Source organism: Telmatherina bonti, assembly GCF_933228915.1.
Source record: "Telmatherina bonti genome assembly, chromosome: 3".
Classification (NCBI taxonomy): domain Eukaryota; kingdom Metazoa; phylum Chordata; class Actinopteri; order Atheriniformes; family Telmatherinidae; genus Telmatherina; species Telmatherina bonti.
In genome coordinates, this window is record NC_136621.1 from 9500748 (window position 1) to 9520283 (window position 19536).

Here is a 19536-nt window from a genome sequence, read left to right on the forward strand (position 1 = left end):
ACTGCAGGCTGCTTTAAGTTCACAATTAATGACCTGTTTATACGTAAAGCTGTTTTTACATAAATTAAAGCCCACCATCTGACCACTTATAACAAAACAAACATTTTTAAATTGAAGAAAAGGGTTTTTTTTTAGTCTTTTTCATGATTTTGTCATTAAGTTTGCTATTTTTTCTTTGCCTCTGTGTCTGTTTACACTGAGCTTGGAAATCTTGGCCTGTTACAGGTATTTTTTGAGCTTTTACTGATGCAAAGTGGTATAGTGCCAGCTGGTCTGTTCTTTCAGCTTCTGTGATTTATATTTACAAATCTAAGGGCAAAGATATGAACAATCTACTAACATATTCATTTATCTGATGGAGAACTTTCATAAAAAAGTACAATTTAAAAACAAATTTAAGAGGATTTGTAAGAAGATATTGGTGAATGATGCATATTGTGTTTTTCAAAATCATCATCAATCACTCATCATTACACTTACACCAGAATGTTATTGCAGTTTGAATGTTGTTCCCCACTTGTATGTTGCTTTGGGATAAAATGTGCTAAATACTAAATTAAAGTTTGAATATAATGAATCTTATATTTAACTAATACATTTAGCTTAATTTTCTCATGTCAAAGCCCGTGAATATAAATTTCTCACATCTAAGACGCTGAAAAGAAATACTTTATGACAAAAATACATATGACCTAAAAGTTTTGTTTTTCAGTGTCCAAAATATACTTCTAGTACCTTGATCCTGTTGCTGCATTGCATCCAGATCAAGATTTTCATTCTCCGTATAGAAGATATGAAAAGGTTCATATGTGTGTGAATAAACTTTTGCTGCATCAAAGGCAACATGGAGTGATTCCTGAAGGAGGGGAGATAAAAAAAAAAAAAAAAGATTTCAGGTCGATATCGACAAAGACATTACAGAGAAATTACTACACAGTAAAAACTGACCCTGATGTTCTGAATGATACTTTGAAGACAGGCATCGTTTCCCATGAGAGATTTCAAAGAGGGTCCATTTACATATCTGTCTTTCAACTTCTGTAAGTTGGCACACATAAATCACATCAACTTCTTCACAACACCTAAACTAATAATTACATTTCTGAAATATGAAAACTTTGAAATGAAAAGCCTGCGTGATCTTTACTTCACCCATCGGAGCTGTGAATGTGGTGTTTATTTTTACCTGGTGCTTCACCGAAGCAATCAATGAATCCAAGTCAGGGTCTCCTGTAAGTGTGTTTACTGACAACACTGTACTTTTTAACTGACTGATAATTTCTTTAATGGCCTCCTGCAAGAAATATCAGAGAATATATGGCAGAGATTAATTTTTAATGACTCCATCTATTATCATTCAAAACTATACAAACCTGAAAGTCATCCTCAGAGGGTTTATAAGTTAAGACATTTGAGTCCAGCACCAACTTAGACATGAATAGAGGGTAAATGGGAGCAGCCTTTGACTCAGCACACTAATAAACATACAGAAGCAAAAATAAACTTCACACACGTTTGTTTTGCAACCTAATTTGCGGAAATAAATGCTTTTGCCTTGAGTAATACAGAAACATAATCCTACCTCCTTATCCATCTCAGTCTCAGAGGCATCCTCAGAGTGTTGGCTCCAGCTCTGAATGGAGGCATGGCTGGCTGTTTGACCTACCTGCTCCTGAAATACAGTCAGGAGTTTATCCACTTCATTTACCACCAGGCTGTGCAAAGTGTTGACAACCAAATAGTCAACAAGACGGACGAAACTAGAAGAGTGAAAGAGAGAGACTCCATGTCTACATGTCTTACATGTGATTGTTAAATTAACGACTCAGACTCTTCCGACTAAGATGCAACGCTGTACAGAGATTCAAACAGAATGCAGTGATATGTAAAGCACTTAAACACACATATTTATACATTTTCCTCATCCAATAAGATCAAATTCTAGAAGATAACAGTATTGCAGCAGCCTCTCACATTACTGGAAGAGATTGGTGGTGTTGCAGCATTCATATGGCACAAGACCTAAAGAAAAGGCTCATATTAAATGTTTTTTTTTTCCTTGTCACATACACATTTGTACACCAATAAACACAATGGAGGGAAAAGTGGGGTTAGTTCATTTTTAGCACGTGTTCTGGGGACGTCAAAATAAAACCCCACACTCCAGAAAGACTTGATTGTCCCACTTTGAAAACAACTAATGGGGATCATTTTAAACAATAAACAATGAACCACCAACCTTGGCAGACGATCTATGTGTCTACCCTCTGAACAACAGCTGGCCCAGAATGAGACATTTTGTGACAAAGCATGCCAAATTGTTTAGTTAACCACCTGAAACAGCTGTTTGAGCAACATATGAAATGAAGACTGTTTTCAATAGCTGATCATTTACGTCAATTCAGTCTGGAAAGATATCAACCAGATTCTGAAACAAAGACAAAATCTAAGAAAATAAAGAAATTTATGATGGAGTTCTCAAGAAAAGTAGGAAAAAAGGCAAAGAGTACCCCAAGGCAGCATGCCACCTCTTGTGCATCATCATTAGATGGTGAATTACATGACAGCTGAAGCTCAAAAAGAAGCTGCTCTGCTTTTCTGGAAAGAGGCGAAAGATGGAAGGCAGAAAAAGTCGGATGGGACGTACCAACCGATGCTAGAAGAAGTGCAGACAAGGTAAGAAAGACCAAAGATTGTTCACAGACATTTCTAAACCTCCAGCTGCTCTTATTGAGGGAAAAAAACAGGTAATGAGAAACCAAATTTAGGATTCATATAAAAGCAGAAGAAATAATCCAACAGGATTGTCAATTTATGAAAGCATCATAGCCCATCAGTCCTGTTATTAAAACTCAACAAAGAATTCACAGAAGTCTGTAAAATCCACCTGGTAGGCTGTCTCTGCTACAAACTCCTGAATGGAAAATATTCCAGTAATGTAAAAAAGATAACAATTCACCACGGTCCTCTCTTTGTTCATGTGACATGAGAGAGTTTTCCAGAAAGGCTGAGATATACCCATCTTTACTTCTTCAAGCCATTACACTCTGCTTTATTTATATTAATAAAATAATTTTATATAAAGCATACAAGGGAAGGAAGAAGTAAGCATCCATTTACTTACGAGATGAGATGTTCACAGAACAAGGAATTGTTGATCATTCCAAGAATTTCTGTATTACTTTGAGAACCTGTAACAAACAAAATTCCAACATTTCTGCATCTCGCATTTACATTTGAGTCTCTCTCGACAATCAGTATATCCATACTTTGGTCAGCAGATATTGATTGGTTCTCCAGCAAGTCACGGCCAGCACAGATGGTCACTCCCTTCACCAGGACATGAAACTTTTCAAGGTCAATCAATACCTAACAAAAGAAAGGATAATATTTCAGAGAGTACCACAAAAACATGAATATTTGTGCAAATAATTACAACTTCCAATATTAGGAACCGTTCTTTTTTAGGGGTATAAATGTACAACTCCACCTCCTGCAAATGTTTCAGTTGAATGTCCTGGAACTCCTCCAGAGTATATGTGTGCTTTTTCTTTCTTTGACACAAGCCGACATTGCTGGTTTGGTAGCACATTTTCCATATTTCTATCAGCGCAGGACTGAGAGACTGCAGGACATGTTCAAATATTAGTAACAATACAATATCTAAAGTATACATATTCACTCTGAGGTTTTGATACATGTTTCATATTCAGGTTCATTACAGCGAGAATTTGGTTTATGCTCTCACATACCGGTCTGACAAAAAACAGATGTTTTTGCAGGAAATCTTTGGCCAAATGAATCTTCTTTGCCCGAACTTTAGTGCGCCAGACGCTAAAAGGTTTCCACTTTTTGAAGCGGGCGAAGAAGGGGATTTGGCTCAGCTTGCATTGGTAGACAAACTCATGTTCCCAGCGTTCCGGGCTTGTGAACTCAATCTCGCCTTCACGCACTGAAACTATACCTTGATGGTTGACAAGCACAAAGTGATCCTTTCTAAACTCATAAAACTGACCACTGGAGGAGGGATCCAGCTGTGCACCACTTGTAAATGAAAAGGGATTTTTAGGGAGACTGGAGGTTGATGGCTCTTTCTGGAGCGCCTGAACCGAAACACAATGGTAGAGAAACACAAGTAAACACAAAATAACTTTGACTTGGTCAAAAACTCTGCCTAAAGTAGATGATTTTTTAAAAGGCAGCATGAATACAGTTACCCTACACCTCAGTGCCAAAGTTAGGCTTTAGCATTACCTTAACTTTGCCTTAATCCAAATATTTCATACTTCAAAGTGAACCTCACTACTGTGCAGAGATTCTTAAATCCTTCTGGAAGTTTTGATCTAAATGATGAGCATCTACTACGACATTGTGATTCCTTTTAATTTCACCAAACTAAGACTGTGTCATTGAAATACCATATTCAGTGAACTACATGTGGATCACCAGCTTCAAGCTTCCTCTTTACTACTGTTTCAGTTGCATATTATTTCCAAGGCATCTAAACTTTTATTTTTTATCCGCTAAACACTTAATTATTCTTATTGATAAGCTCAGGCTTTCATGTCTTAAACTAACATCTTTGGTAAGCTATTACTACTTTAAGCAGACATATTGGAAGGAACGGTCAACTGTAAACTTGAGGATCTTTGTGGTTCTGCAAAATGTGATTATTTTCTCATCTTTTATCCTTGTCACCAACCTGTTTGGCTGATTGCAGAGGAGGAAGGTGGATAGGCAACTGTTCAGGACGTCTGCGCAAAGGCTGCTTTTTTTCATGGGTTGAAGACTGAGTGTACCAGCCTGGAAAGAACATCTGCTCACGGGCCTTTATGTGTTGGACACTGGGTGTTTTTCGTGCCACGCGTCTCTTCAGCACAGCCTGCATTACGGTTAAGCAAAATAAATATGCTAAAGTTGCATGTCTTTGTATTCTATTTTCAATTGTACTAAAAGAAAAAAGTTTTGTCATTTGACTGAGACCAGTGTACAAATAGACCAAAATCTTAAAACTTAAAAACAACATTAAGAGGTGAACTGTATGGCATCAATAGTGTCAGGAATTGATATATTATTACGTCGTACCTGTGGATCTATAACTTTTACAGGAGGTCTTGGTGGGAGAGCTGGGCTCTGTAGTTCTGGAAGCTTCTGAAGCCGTTCTGGAACAGTAAATCAAATGGCACATTGACTACAGTTGATGAATGGAACGAAAAATATAAAAAGGCTTAATTACTATGGTGTAATAGTTTTTTTTCCTTAATAAAAACAAGAATAATAATTAAGTAGAAAAATATAATGCTCTTTTCCTGGCAGGAATGATCTCCAGAACCTTTCTGTCTTGCATTGGACTTAATGATGTCTCACACTGAACACACTCTGTTGTTTCTTCACTGTGTTTTGTAGAAGATGTGAAAAATTCATCATTTTCATCAACTTGTGCAAAATTCCTCTCCAGGCACAGCAATTAGCTCCAGAGTGATGACCAGCACACAACCAGCTTACTTTATCAGTTTGTTCAGTTTCTTTAAGTGTCTGACTCTCTGGACCCGATAAATGTTTGCAAAGCTGATTGCATTTTCCGTAACAAACTCACAGAAGATATGCTACATGATGATGCAGACACTGAATGATCTCAGCTTCCTTAAGAAGCAGAGCCTACTCTGTCCCTTCCTGTAGATGTTTCTGTGTTGTTATTACTGCCCAGTTTATTGTAGAGATAAACTCTGTGATTCCTCCACCACCTCTTTTGTTTTGTTTGTGTTCAAATTGAGGTGATTGTTCCAACAACATCTCACAAACTGATCAGTTCTCTGTACTCAGCTTCTTGTCCGCCACTGATACACCCATATCTGCAGAGTAATCAGAGTATGACAAAAGACATGGTGAGACCTTGTGGCACTCCACCGCTGCTGACCACCGTCTCAGACACACAACCTTTCCGCTTGAAAAACTGCGGTCTGTTGGTTAGGTAATCATAAATCCAGGTGGTTGTGTGGAGTCCAGGAGGAATTTATGAAGCTTCTTGCATAACAGAGCACTATCAGCAGAGCATATCAAAAACAGACTTTCATGATGTGAGATGTTGGGGCAACTGGTTTGTTTCAGACTGTTGGGAATATTTGGGCACTTGAACAAGGCGGAATGTTTTCTACAACACAGGAACTTGTTTATGACTCAGGCTGGTGTTGAAAAGGTGCGGAAGAATCAAACATAACGGTTCTGAGCAGTTTTTTTAGAGCTGTAAAGCTGACACCATGTGGTCCTGCAGTCTTGCTCTAGCTCAGTTCCTCCAGGTATTTCTTCACCTGACTGCAGGAGACAGCCAGGCGAGGAGGCAGACGAAGTCTCAGGATATTATGAAATTGAGGGACATTTGTTAAGGTCCCTGCGATGGACTGGCAACCTGTCAAAGGTGTACCCGCCTCTTGCCCGAAGGCTGCTGGGATAGGTTCCAGTTCCCCGCAACATCTTGATCGAATTAAGCCAGTGGTTCTCAACCTTTTTGCAACACAGTACCCCTTGTAAAATATTTTTTTCAGCCACGTACCCCCTAACCACTGCAAAGTATTTTTGGTTAAGAAAAATCATGAAATACAGGACTTTGTCATTTGTGTTTGGTTGATTAAACTTTTAACTGTGCAAAACAATGGAAATCTATACAACGCTTCAACCAGGACTTCATTGTTTGCGTTGTCAAGAGAACAGTGACTGATGAATATGCTTTGGCTCGTAACGGATGGGGTTCAATTTAGGTCGGAATCTGGGATTTTGGGAGGAATGAAATGGTGTCAACCTATATGTAAATTCAGTTTATGAATGTATAATCATTCATTCATTCTCTAAACCGCTTAATCCAATACAGGGTTGCGGAGAAGCTGGAGCCTATCCCAGCTGGCATTGGGCGAAAGGCAGGGTACACCCTGGACAGCTCGCCAGTCCATCGCAGGGCTTTATGAATGTATACTTACATTGAATGAAATATATTAAACATTTATAGAAAAAATATTTTATATTTATATTATTTTGTTTAAGGATGTTTTAAAGAAAACATAAAAAACCCATATATTTTCAAAACATTTAACGTACCCCCTAGAATGGCTTGAAGTACCCCCAGGGGTATGCGTACCCCCATTTGAGAAACAGTGGATTAAGCATTTCAGATAATGAATGAATGAACGCATCTTAAGGTCCATGATTGAGCTGAAGGGTGACAGAGTGGAGGTGTGACAGGAAAGGTGTGGGCTCATGGACGGTGTGTGTCTTGTTGGGCTTGAGGCAGGGAGTGAACTGAACCTACTGTAGAACATGTTCAGCTCATTCGCTCTGTCCAGACTTGTGTCAGTCAGATCCCCCTTCAACTTGAAGTCAGTTTTTCATTCCTGACCAGACATTCCTCATTGTTCTTCTGGAGTCTACTTTTTTCTCTTCTTCTTCTGCCTCTAAATCTTTGTTTCTTGTTGTTTTTGAGTTGTATTCAGTAACTCCCTGCAACAATCACTGAAGGCTGTTTTATGATTAGTGGATTTTCAGGTCACTGGTGATCCAGGTTTTTTTTTTTTTTTTGTGAAAGCATCCCACTGTTCCTGGAGGAATGATGCTGTCCACACAGAAGCTGGGATGATCTGTTCCACACTAAGATGTCATTTTCACATGGTTGACAGAGGACATGCCAGTCTGTGACCTCAAAGAACCCTCTTGGAGCATCTTCAGTTTCATGTGTGTCTGTGTGATGACTGGTTGCTGCTGAACGATGGGTTTGTAAAAGGAGTTGAGAAAAATTATATTATGCCCTGATCTTCCTAAAGGGCAGAGGAGTGGTATTTTTAACATTTGCTTAAAATAAGTCCCAGAGCAGCTAAGAAATTGTTGAAATGTTTGTAATTGTTGTAAGTTTGATGTCCTTTTTGAATATCTTCTCCTTCCCAGTGACATGATGTCCAGGATGGCACCAGCGCCGATCATCACCACTGTAATTCCACCTCCCTTTAGTCTTCTGCTGTTTTTAATGTTGGGGTCTGCTCCTACAGTCGGCAGTTTTGAGATCTGTTGGTGCAGCCAAGTCTCGGTGAAGCACATAATACTGCATCCATGTTTTCTTTTTCAAACCTTGCTAGGCCCTTGAGCTCCATTTTGTTAGCTAGCGATCCATGTAATGTTTGAAAGAAGTGGTTTTAATTTCCACTGTTTTTTTCTCTTCCTCATCCTCTTTGCCTCCTCTTTAACTCCTTTAGGGCTTGGTGTGTTATTCTGGTGATTATCTTGATTTTTGGATAGTTTCATCAGTTCATCCTGCTGGTAAACAACTTTCATTGCCAATGAAACTCATCATAACAAGTTTTGAATGAGTCCAAACTACAGAGAAACCACTTGAGCAGCACAGCCTCCGGACAAGAGTAAAAAAAAAAAAATTTAACTAGACAATGATTGTCTTAAAAAAAAAAAAAAAAAAAAAGGGCAACAGCCTGATCAGACCTTTTTACATTTTGTCATCTCATGGGGTACGACCTATAGTCTGACTGCCCCTGCACCAGAAGTCACCCCAAGATAAGACAACTGAGTATGAACAAATATCCAAAGTAATCCAACCATTGCTTTGGTCTGCCTGGATTCCCTAATGCGACAATGCAACAGAGAAAGTACTCAGAAAACACACCCTCCTAAGTGTATTTGCACAGGCAGAAACTACTGTTACCAAGTGAATGTAACATAGCAGTGATCAGGAAACAAATTTCTATTATAATAAGAATTAAAATGCAGATGAGTAAGATTAAGTTTGATTTAGGTTCACAAGGTTTAATAAGATGATGAACGACTCTTGAGTAGCCCTAAAATAAACACAGCAGCTATAAAACGTGATATGAGAATCAAGACATTGGTAGCGAACTACAGAAAGCTAAAGTTTGAAAATGTTTGTAAAATGTGAACCAAACTTTCAAGTGACAGCTGAAAAAGCTGTAGTACGCAGTTAGCTGGAGGTGATCACACCATGTCTTTCTCACAATGCCAGCAGATTTTATCAGGAAATTTATCTGATGAATTACTTCTGTACTAGCTCGTGTTTGATCATAGTGTGTGGAAAAGTTATTTGCTTAGAAATAACTGTCTGACGCTCCATGTTGAATACTCACTAAAACTATTTGAACTCAAACATATACATTTCTTTAATAATTTATATTTATATTAAATAAATATTTACATTACATTTTTATTGTTTTGTTTTTAATAATTGAAGAAACTACATCAATAAAATTAATAAATAACACTAGCTATACATATATATATATATATATATATATATATATATATATATATATATATATATATATATATATATATATATATATATATATATATATTCTTCTTCTTTTATGGATGGTAATTACTTCCCAAAATGTAGTTCATTTATAGTTTCATGGTCATTTAAGTGGCTCTTTCCCCCTCTGAATTACAACCCAAATTCATGTGGGTTGAGGTGACAAAAATCTGAGAAAAAAAGGTTTAATTTGTGTTGTTTGTATGTTTTCTGAAGAGGAAAAAAAAAAAAAAAAAAAAAAAAGAATGAAAAAACTCAATTAAAAGGAGGAAAACCATATGCAGTTCGTAATTGTTAAAAATAACATATGTTTATAGGACAGAACTTGCAGGTTTTTGCATGGTATATTTAGGACACTTCGAGCTGTACTTACCTTTGGATTCACTGTCCAGGCTAAGGCCAGAAATACTCGGCAGAGTGGACCTCGGAGAAGCAGAAGCCATCGCATGTATCTATACAGGTTTCAACGGTAGCAGAAAACAACGGCGCTACGTAAATAGTCCGAACGTTAATAACTTTAACAGTAACATTCTGAAAACTTTTTAACCTAATACTCGTGAACACCGCCTTGACTGCCCATCTTAGAATAGGCTTAGGAGACAACAGCCGTACCTACTGAGCTCTACGATGTTTTCTGTAAAAGTTGGTAAAACGATATTTCATTGTCGCTATATGAGCTAACGTTTACTGTTGCCTAGCAACGACATTCTCTCCTGCCCAACGGTGCAGCCTAACAAATGCAGTTCGGTGTGGATGATCGTAACTTATTTGCTCAATCTACAAGGCTACAAGGATAAAAAATAACATATATATATATATATATATATATATATATATATATATATATATTTTTTTTTTTCTTTACTAACTATAGAAAAAAAACAGGCTATGTATTCAACACATTCACGCCATAGACTGTTTATAAAAAGACACTCATTAACATGAGCCTTGCAGAATTCACTGATCATGTAGGTGCTTTGACAGAGCATTGAAAAATCAAAGTAACTTAAATATTTAAACCAAGGAGGGACATTTCAAGGAAATGTACCTATTACCTCTCTCTAATTTAAATTTTTATTCTTGTAACCGAACAAATGTTTTTTTTTTTCATTGTAAAAATATCAATAATATAATACAAGTTTTCAATAGATGGACTCAATAGATATTGTGAAAAGGAGTTGATGAACTGCACTGTGTTGCAGATTAATATTTCATAGCTAATAAAGGTTAGTAATCTATAAATATTTCATTAGCTTATATTGCATAGAAGTTGCCATAATCACAAAACTGGAACTATCAACACAAAAAGCAACATTTGTGACTCTTGAAAAAGTATTTTGTTAAAGAAAGTAACAGTGCAAAATAAAAAAATAAAAAAAAGAAAACTCTATCTACATGTGCAACTATCATTTTCTGTGTTTAAGCACAATCAGTTGGTGTGGCATTGATGTGTTGGTGCCATCCTGCCAAAGACACTCAGGAAAGTCTGCCAGCTGCTGTTTTGTTCCATCGCTGCACATAGCGCTTCACTGTGTTCATTTTCCCTGTCCACCTGGTCCTGGAAAAACTGCAGCATCCTGTCGAAGCGTGCGTTGCTCTGCTGCTGCTGCTCTGTATCAGATGCCAGTATGTCCAGCATAGCAGCTCGGACAGTGTCCATCCTTTTTCTCTTTCCTGGAAAAAACACATCGAGGGTGGAGGCAGATATTTTGCACAACAATGAATTCTAAAACTTTAGGTTATTTACATAACCCCGGTTCTCTGAGTAATATGAGTGAGATGTCTCACTATGGGATGCACGCCTCTGTGCAGCTCTCAGAAGCATTAATCTCATTACGCCAATCCTGATTGGCTGGTGAACGTGTCCGCATCAGGTAGTGCCATCTACCTTAAATAGCTCATGCGGACGGCACCGCCTCATTCAAGATAAGCACCTCTTCTCACTCGCCCAAGCAAGAAGGGTTGTCTGGTGAGACATCTCACTCATATTACTCAGAGAACCAGGGTTATGTAAATAACCTAAAGTTCTCTTTAATAATATTTCGCTCGATGTCTCACTATGGGATGTGGTAGCTCCCGTATTGCCAGACAAGCTTATCCAGCGTCCACCAACCTACAGGAAAGAGTCCTCAGGACGTCAAAACCGCACGTGCTAAGCACGGGGCGGAGACATCCAACATGTAGAACCGGACAAAAGTGAGAGGCGAGGACCAACTCGCTGCGGCACAGATGTCCTGAACCGAAACTCCCCTGAATAAGGCCCATGATGCGGCCAAGCCCCGAGTCGAGTGTGCTCGCAGGCCCCCAGGAGGCTGCAAACCCTGACTCGTATAGGCCAGAGCGATTGCCTCCACCATCCAGTGGGACAGGCGCTGTTTCGTGACGGGCTTTCCCTTATGAGGATTAACCCAGGACACGAACAATTGATCGCTCCTTCTGAAACTCTTAGTCTTATCCATGTAAGTGCGGACTGCACGAACTGGACATAACGACCTCTGTTCTCCTGCGGAGAGACCAAAGGCGACCAAGTCTATAGGGGAACAGGAGCCCACCACCTTGGGCACAAAAGCCGGGTTGGGTCTCAAAATTACCCTCACATCACCTGGGAAAAACTGAGCACACGAAGGATGCACTGAAAGGGCATGGATGTCGCTAACCCGTTTCACTGAAGCCAAAGCCAGCAACAACACTGTCTTGAGAGACACGTGTTTCAAATCCGCTCCTTCCAGAGGCTCAAAAGGGGGACCCTTCAACCCTTCCAAGACCACGGCCAATTCCCATGGCGGGACAAATGGTCTGGATACAGGAAGAAGCCTATGTGCTCCTTTCATGAAACGGCAGACCAGCGGATGTTGGCTTGCCGTCAGCTTTCCAAACCCCACGTGGCAGGCAGCAATAGCTGCCAAATACACTTTAACCGTGGAGAAGGCTTTCCGTTTGTCAATCAGATCCTGTAAAAAAGACAAGATCGTCCCCACCGAGCACTGAAAAGGAATGTGGCCGTACTTGCGGCACCATTCCTCAAACACCCTCCATTTACAGTCATACAATGACCTAGTGGAGGGGGCCCGCGCACTCTGTATAGTGGAAATTACGCGCTGTGGGAGCCCCACGGCTGACAAGTTGTGCCACTCAGGGGCCAAGCCCACAGTGCCAGGCATTCTGGGTGTGGGTGAAAGACCGACCCTCCCCCCTGCAGCAGCAGGTCCCTGCGCAGCGGGAGCTGCCAGGGCTGCAAGCGCAGCAGATGATATATCTCTGCCAGCCAATGCATCGCAGGCCAATGCGGAGCTATCAATATCAGGTCGTGACCCTGTTCTCTCACTCTGGACAGAGTGGGAGGTATCAATGTCAGGGGAGGGAACGCGTAAAGAAGACCGGGCGGCCAGGCGTGCGCTAACGCGTCGATGCCCAGGGGAGCATCCATGCTGCGCAGGGAGAAAAACATTGCGCACTGCGCGTTGTCCCTGGAAGCGAACAGATCCACAGTGGCCCGACCGTAACGGACCCAGATCTGTTGCACAACCTCTGGGTGCAGAGTCCATTCCCCGTAAACCGGCGCGCCCCTGGACAACAGGTCCGCGCCCATGTTCAGAGCTCCCGGTACATGCGTCGCTCTCAAGGAGAGAAACTGGCCGCAGCTCCAAAGGATCAGTTTGCGTGCCAGCGTGTGTAGCTGATGGGAGTGTAATCCTCCTTGGCGGTTGATGTACGCTACCGCCGTCGTATTGTCCGTCCTGACCAGAACATGATGTCCGACCAAAGACGGAAGAAAGTGTTTCAGGGAGAGGAACACCGCCAAAAGCTCCAGGAAATTGATGTGAGTTTTCTGGAGGTCCGCACTCCACAGCCCCCTCACAGGCTGGCCTTCGTGGATTCCACCCCGGCCTGTCAGGCTTGCGTCCGTGGTGATCACCTTCCTGGACAGAACTGGACCCATAGTGACTCCCCGGGTCAGGAAGGACGGAGCCCGCCAGTGGCGCAGAGTCCTGACGCAACTCGGAGTGACCAGCACTTTCCGTGCGCCATGACGCACGGGGTCTAGGCCGGACAAGGCCACCCAAAGCTGAAACCCCCTCGAGGCGGCCAAGTCGGACTACAAGAATTGCAGATGCCATCAGTCCGAGTAATCGAAGACATAATCTGAATTGAACAGATTTGTCTAGACGAAAAAGTGCGAGGCACGCCCTGAAAGCTCTCTCCCGCTCTGCCGAGAGGCGCGCTGTGAAGGTCACCGAGTCCAGGGATAATCCCAGAAAGATTATGCTTTGCACCAGAGACAGCCTGCTCTTTTCCGTGTTTAACCTGAAACCCAAGTCCGACAGGTGCCACACCAGAATCTGTGTGTGAGCCCTGGCTTCCTGTTCTGATTGTGCCAAAAGCAGCCAATCGTCCAGGTATGTAGCCAAGCGAATGCCCTGCCGCCTGAGCGGGGCTATCGCCGCCTCTGTGCATCGCACAAACACTCGCGGACTCAGAGACAGGCCAAAGGGGAGTACCAGGTACTCGTAACAGATTCCCTGGAAGGCAAACCTCAGGTACTTCCTGTGGGGAGGATACATTGGGATGTGGAAATACGCGTCTTTTAGGTCGACAGAAGTGAACCAATCGTTCTGTCGAACAAGGCGCAGCAGAGATGCATGTGTCAGCATCCGGAATTTGTATTTCCTCGGGTGTCTGTTCAGAGCGCGTAGATCCAGGATCGGGGGAATTCCGGTTCCCCCCCCCCGTTTGGGGACCAGGAAATACCTGGAGTAAAAACCGCTCTGACATTGTGCGGGACTGACAACACAGATCGCTCCTTTGTTTAACAGGGAGGAAATTCCTCTTGTAAAACTCGAGCGGTCTCCCCTGGAGCCTGGGAGTGTATAATGCCGGCGAAGCTCGGGGGAACAGTGGCAAACTGCAGCCTGTATCCCCTCGAGATCGTCCTTAATACCCAGGGCGACGCCCCGTGCGTGGCCCATCTCTCCCTTCGGAGGGAGAGCGGAGACACACACTGCAGGCCTCCCACTGAAAGAGAAAACTCCCGCGAAGCGTTGGCGCCCTCTCTTGGTGGAGTAGGGGAGTGACTCGTCGGCGGCACTGGGCTTCCCTGACAGCGCAGTGACGGAGCCGAAGCCCCTCCCACACCAGAGAAAGCTGAACCACGCTGTTTATTCTCACAGCTTTGGTTTTCTTTTTTATTAGCTGCGCCCTCGGCACTCTGCCTGGATGCTGCAGCGAAACACTTTTTATTTTCTTTAATAAAAGTGTGTGTGTGCGTGCTTGTGGACATGAGAGAGGAGCAACCGCTGAAACCTCTGTCGTCCAATGTCCAATTCCCTCGTCTTGCTTCGGCACGGTCCGTGGCAGCAAGGAGGTGGGGGCGTGGGAAAGCCCTGGACGCACACTCGGAAACCAAACAGGTGGAGCTGGCGAACGGGGAACTGCCAGCTGCACCGGTGAAGAGAGCAACTTTCAGGCTGCTCGCTTCTTCTTCCTCGCCTGGAAAGTGGCAGCCTGCGCGGGGGGTGCTGGCGCAGCTGCGATTGTAGCCGCTGGTTTCTTAGGCCAGCTGGCCCAACCGGGCAAAATTGGTGGGGCGGGCTGAAGTTTCGGTTGTTTAGGCATTTTAAACTGCGAAACATGGGGGGCAGCAGGCGCAGGGGCCTTGCGCTGCACAGGGGGGGAGGGAACAGGAGGCTTTTGGGGAAGGCAGAGCCGGAGAGCCTCGTCTTCCTTCTTTTTGGCTTCACATCTTTGCTGCATTGAGGCCAATGCTGAGCCAAAAATTCCCTCCGGAACAATGGGCATGTCGAGGACGTCGTCCTTCTCCCTGTCTGACAGGTTGGCAAGGTTGAGCCACTGCGCCCTTTCCTGCAGCACCATAGTTCCCAGCGCTCTCCCCGTGGCCTGGACCGCGCAGCGCTGGACGCGGAGACACAGGTCGGTGATGACCGGAATCTACTCCCACGTTGCTGGGTCCTGGGTTTGTCCAAAGTCCTCACACAGCTCAGCCTGATACGCTGTGAGGAGGGAGAGGACATTGAGCGCTCTGGCTGAGAGCGCAGCCGCCTTGTACGCCTTTTCAGTCAGGGCTGACTGAAAACGGTCAGTTTTGGATGGCAGGCTGGGGCTCCTGGAAGACACTGCTGACAGCCTGGGGTGAAGGTGAGCTGCCACGAGTGGCTCCATTGGAGGCATCCGGAGCAGGCCCAAGCTCTCCATCGCCTCACAGTCGAGGATTGAGGCCCCAGGAACCGGGCTCCTGCTGCTGTACGGGCGGTCCCTCCACGAGTGCGTCACCTCGTCCAGCAGCTCCGGGAAGACGGGGAGAAGTTGTTTTGCCACACTCTTAGCTGAGGGTAATTTCTTCCCTTCGTAGCGGGACCTGGCGGTCTCCGCTACAACAGCCGGCCAGGGGATAGCCAGACGGGCAGCAGCGCGTTTACACACGTCGAGCATGTCCGAACTGGGGAGGGGAGAAGCTGGTGTGCTACCCTCGCCTCCATCCCGAGTGGTGGTGGAGGCCGCGGGCTTTGCAGCCCGGGCCGAAGTACTAAAGATGTCGTCCTCCTCCTCGTCCTCTGATATGAGGAGACTCGAGGCGACATCTTCATCTTCTCCATAGTCCAGGTCCAGGACGTCTTCCTCCTGTGGGAGGTCCGTGGCCAGGTCGAGCTGGGAGCCCCAGCTGACACTGGCCTCCGGTACCACTACTGCAGTGGACCCGCCATCCCCTCCCCTTTCGACGGCAACATCGGTGGAGGTGAAATAAGGGTCATGTCCAGACAGGCTAGCTTGGCGAGCTAGCCGTCTGCGGAGACTTTTTACCGTGAACACCGCACAGTGTTGACATGAACCCGGGACATCTATTGCTAGCCGGGCGTGTTCCAGCCCCAGACAGCACGAGCAGACCTGGTGTGGGTCTCTGCTCGAAATTTTATTCACGCATCGACAGGAACGGGCCCCAGAGTCTCCATCACCTCTGGTGTGAGGGTTCTTTGCCTCCATTCCCAGCGAGCTGGTGAGCGAGCGGGGAATTGAGGTGGTTAACTGGTGTGCTAACCGTGAGAGCCGAGGAGTTAGCTGGTGTGCTAATGCTCGACAGTAAATTTTATTTTTCGCCGTGGTGAGGCTGAAAAATGGTTACGACCGAGCCGTGGTGGGGCAAGGAAGCACAGGAGATGGTCTGGTGTGACCAAACAAAGCGATAAAATGTGCCTAAAGGCTAGGTAGCGCCCGGCGACCGAAGCTAAAAGGTCAGTCTGCGGACAGTTTAGCTAGCTAGCCCAGACGCGAGATATGCTCCGAGTGAGAAGAGGTGTTTGAATGAGGCGGTGCCGTCCGCATGAGCTATTTAAGGTAGATGGCACTACCTGATGCGGACGGACACGTTCACCAGCCAATCAGGATTGGCGTAATGAGATTAATGCTTCTGAGAGCTGCACAGAGGCGTGCATCCCATAGTGAGACATCGAGCGAAATATTATGAAAGAGAACTGTGCAACTCCTCAAATGTATTTACAATGCAATAGAATGTTTTCTTTACCAGGCCAAGGATTTCAGATGACGCTGGAAGCTGACTGGTGCTGGCTGGTGGAGGGTGAGGCCACTGATGTCGTGTCTATGTCATGAGGTTATGTTTTCCTGTGTCCTTTGTTCCTGGTTTCCTGTTTTATTTTGTAGGTTGTTCCTGTTTTGCCTTTGTCTGTGTTCAGTAGTTCACCATTGTTCATTCGTTAATTTGTTTCACCTGTGTCTCGTTGTGTTCTGTGTATTTATACCCCTCAGTTTTTGTCTTGAGTTGCTGGATCATTGTTAGTCCCCTGAGTTCTTTTGGTCGGATTAAATCAGTATCCCTGTTTGCTCAGCTCTGCATTTGGGTCCACATCCTCAATGCCACTGTGATAGGCTAAACTTTAGCAGCTAAAGGGATAGGAAAAAATAAATAAAATAAAATTTTTATTTGCTTATGAAACAATGTAGCTCTGTGGGGTTCTATCAGCGTTTTTTTTTTTTTTTTTATATCCATTGTAACAAATATCAGTTTGAGTTGCCTACATGATATGGTTATGCTTGGTACTTGTTACTGCCAGTTTATCAATTAGCAAAGATGACACATTTGCATATCGAAAGGTTTACCTGGTATAGTGACGAACACAGTGCTTGTTCTGGAAGCTGGCAGGCAGATGCTGCTCTATCTAGTGGCTGCTTCAGGTGATGTAACTTAAGCTATAGAAATTTCTAACATATAAGCACACGTTATATGTTATATTTCATGTTTTTTGCTGTCCTGTTAGGTCTTTATTTTCTCTCCTACGTATGAGAGCAAGTGTCTGGTGGCCAGGCCTTTACCTATGGGGCCCGGTCTGGCTCAGCCCAAAAGGGTTACACGGGCCCCACCTCCCGTGGTGTCACCATTTGCAGGAGGGGCTGTAGGGGTCGGGTGCAATGTGAGGCGGCAGCAAGAGGTGGGGACCCTGGCGGTCCAATATGTTGTGAGGATCTGCTAGGAACATCTGGCAGAGTCTCCTGCCAGAGCGAGCTTCATCTCCCACCTCCAGCAGAGCTTCAACCATATCCTGTGTAAGGCAAAGGACAAAGAATCTGAGTGGACTGTGTCCCGTGCCTATGGTTGAGGCGGTCTGCCTAAACAATATTGACAGGCCAAGATGGGGCACAGTTTTGGCTGTCACCAAGGCGAAAACTTGGGGCATGTGAGGACTTTGGTGAGGTCAGGGAGAACAATTTCCGAGGCGGAGCTGCTGACCTCAACTTGGGACGCTGTGGGTAAGTGGAAGGAATACTTTGAAGACCTCCTCAATCCTACCAACACATCTTCCATTGAGGAAGCCCAGCGGGGGGACTCGGGGACTCATGGACTATTTCCCAGATGAGGTTAAAAAGCCTCTTGATGGCAAGGCCTCGGGGGTGGATGAAATCTGCCCGGAGTTTCTTAAGGCTCTGCATGCCGTGGGGTTGCCCTGGCTGACATGTCTTCTTTTCAAGAAGGGGGACTGGGGGGTGTGCTCGAACTACAAGGGGTCATACTTCTCAGCCTCCCTGATAAGGTCCATTTAGGGTTCCTGGAGAGGAAGGTCCATCGGGCAGTTCGGTTTTCGTGCCGGTCGCAGAACAGTGGATCAGATTTATATCCTCTTTGGTGTCCTGGGGGGCATGGGAGTTTTCCTTACCAATCTACATGCACTTTGTGGACTTGAAGAAGGCATTTGACCATGTCCCCCAGGGAATCTTGTGGGGGCTACTCCGGAAGTATATAGTACTTGATGCCCTTGTACGAGCTGTCCGGTCCCTGAATGACAGTTGTCAGAGCTTAGTTCGCATTACCGGCAGTAAGTTTTCAGTGAGGGTTGGACTCCACCAAGGCTGCCCCTTATCACTGATTCTGTTCACAATTTTTTTGGACAGAACTTCTAGGCGCAGCCGATGTGTTGAGGGGATCTGGTTTAGTGACCTCAGGATTAGGTCTCTGCTTTTTGTGGATGACGTGGTCCTGGTGGCTTCATCTGGCCGTAATCTCCAGATCTCGCATGAGCAATTCACAGCCAACTGTGAAGCGGCTGGGATGAGAATCAGTGCCTCCAAATCTGAGACCATCTAACCTGGTCCTTAGCCGCAATAGGGTGGATTGTCAACTCCGGGTTGGGAGTGAGGTCCTGCCCAAGTAGAGGAGTTTAAATATTTCAGGGTCTTGTTCACGCGTGAGGAAAGGTTGGAGCGTGAGATTGACAGGGGATCGGTGTGGCATCTGCAGGTATGTGGACTCTGGGCCGGTCTGTCGTGGTGAAGAAGGAGCTGTGCCAGAAGCTCGGTCAGCCTGGAGGGGCTTAGATTAGAGCCGCTGCTCCTCTGTATCGAGAGGAGCCAGTCGAGGTGGTTCAGGCATCTAGTTAGGATGCCTCCCGGATGCCTCCCTAGTAAAGTGTTCCTGCGGGAGGAGACCCCGGGGAAAACCCAGGACACAATCAAGGGATTATATTTCTCGGCTGTCCTGGGAACACCTAGGGATTCCCCCCGCAGAGCTGGCAAATGTGACTCAGGAGAGGGAAGTGTGGGCTTTGGGATATTGGGAATTGAAAATGGATGGATGTTCTATGTTTTCTATCAGAAAGACAATATATTTGGACAAGCCCAGAAGAGGTGGAAATGATCAGCTTATTGAGATCCAAAGTTTCTCTTTCAGCCTGATGATCCTATACAAAGGGACTACTTGG

The 19536-nt window shown here is 44.5% G+C and overlaps 1 protein-coding gene across 1 annotated transcript in view; it reads right to left on the reverse strand.

Moving 5' to 3' along the window:
• Positions 1–9759, reverse strand: part of dnah6 (dynein, axonemal, heavy chain 6) — a gene marked incomplete at both ends in the record, with an annotated part of 62088 nt that extends 52329 nt beyond the window's left edge. The window contains 11 exons of the mRNA XM_079265101.1: positions 736–856; positions 1374–1475; positions 1583–1760; positions 3125–3191; positions 3270–3369; positions 3491–3625; positions 3753–3964; positions 4016–4103; positions 4703–4882; positions 5086–5162; positions 9690–9759. Coding sequence (XP_079121227.1) covers positions 736–856; positions 1374–1475; positions 1583–1760; positions 3125–3191; positions 3270–3369; positions 3491–3625; positions 3753–3964; positions 4016–4103; positions 4703–4882; positions 5086–5162; positions 9690–9759 — 1330 coding nt within the window. The remainder of the gene's footprint in view (positions 1–735; positions 857–1373; positions 1476–1582; positions 1761–3124; positions 3192–3269; positions 3370–3490; positions 3626–3752; positions 3965–4015; positions 4104–4702; positions 4883–5085; positions 5163–9689) is intronic.
• Between the last annotated feature and the right edge of the window lie 9777 nt (positions 9760–19536).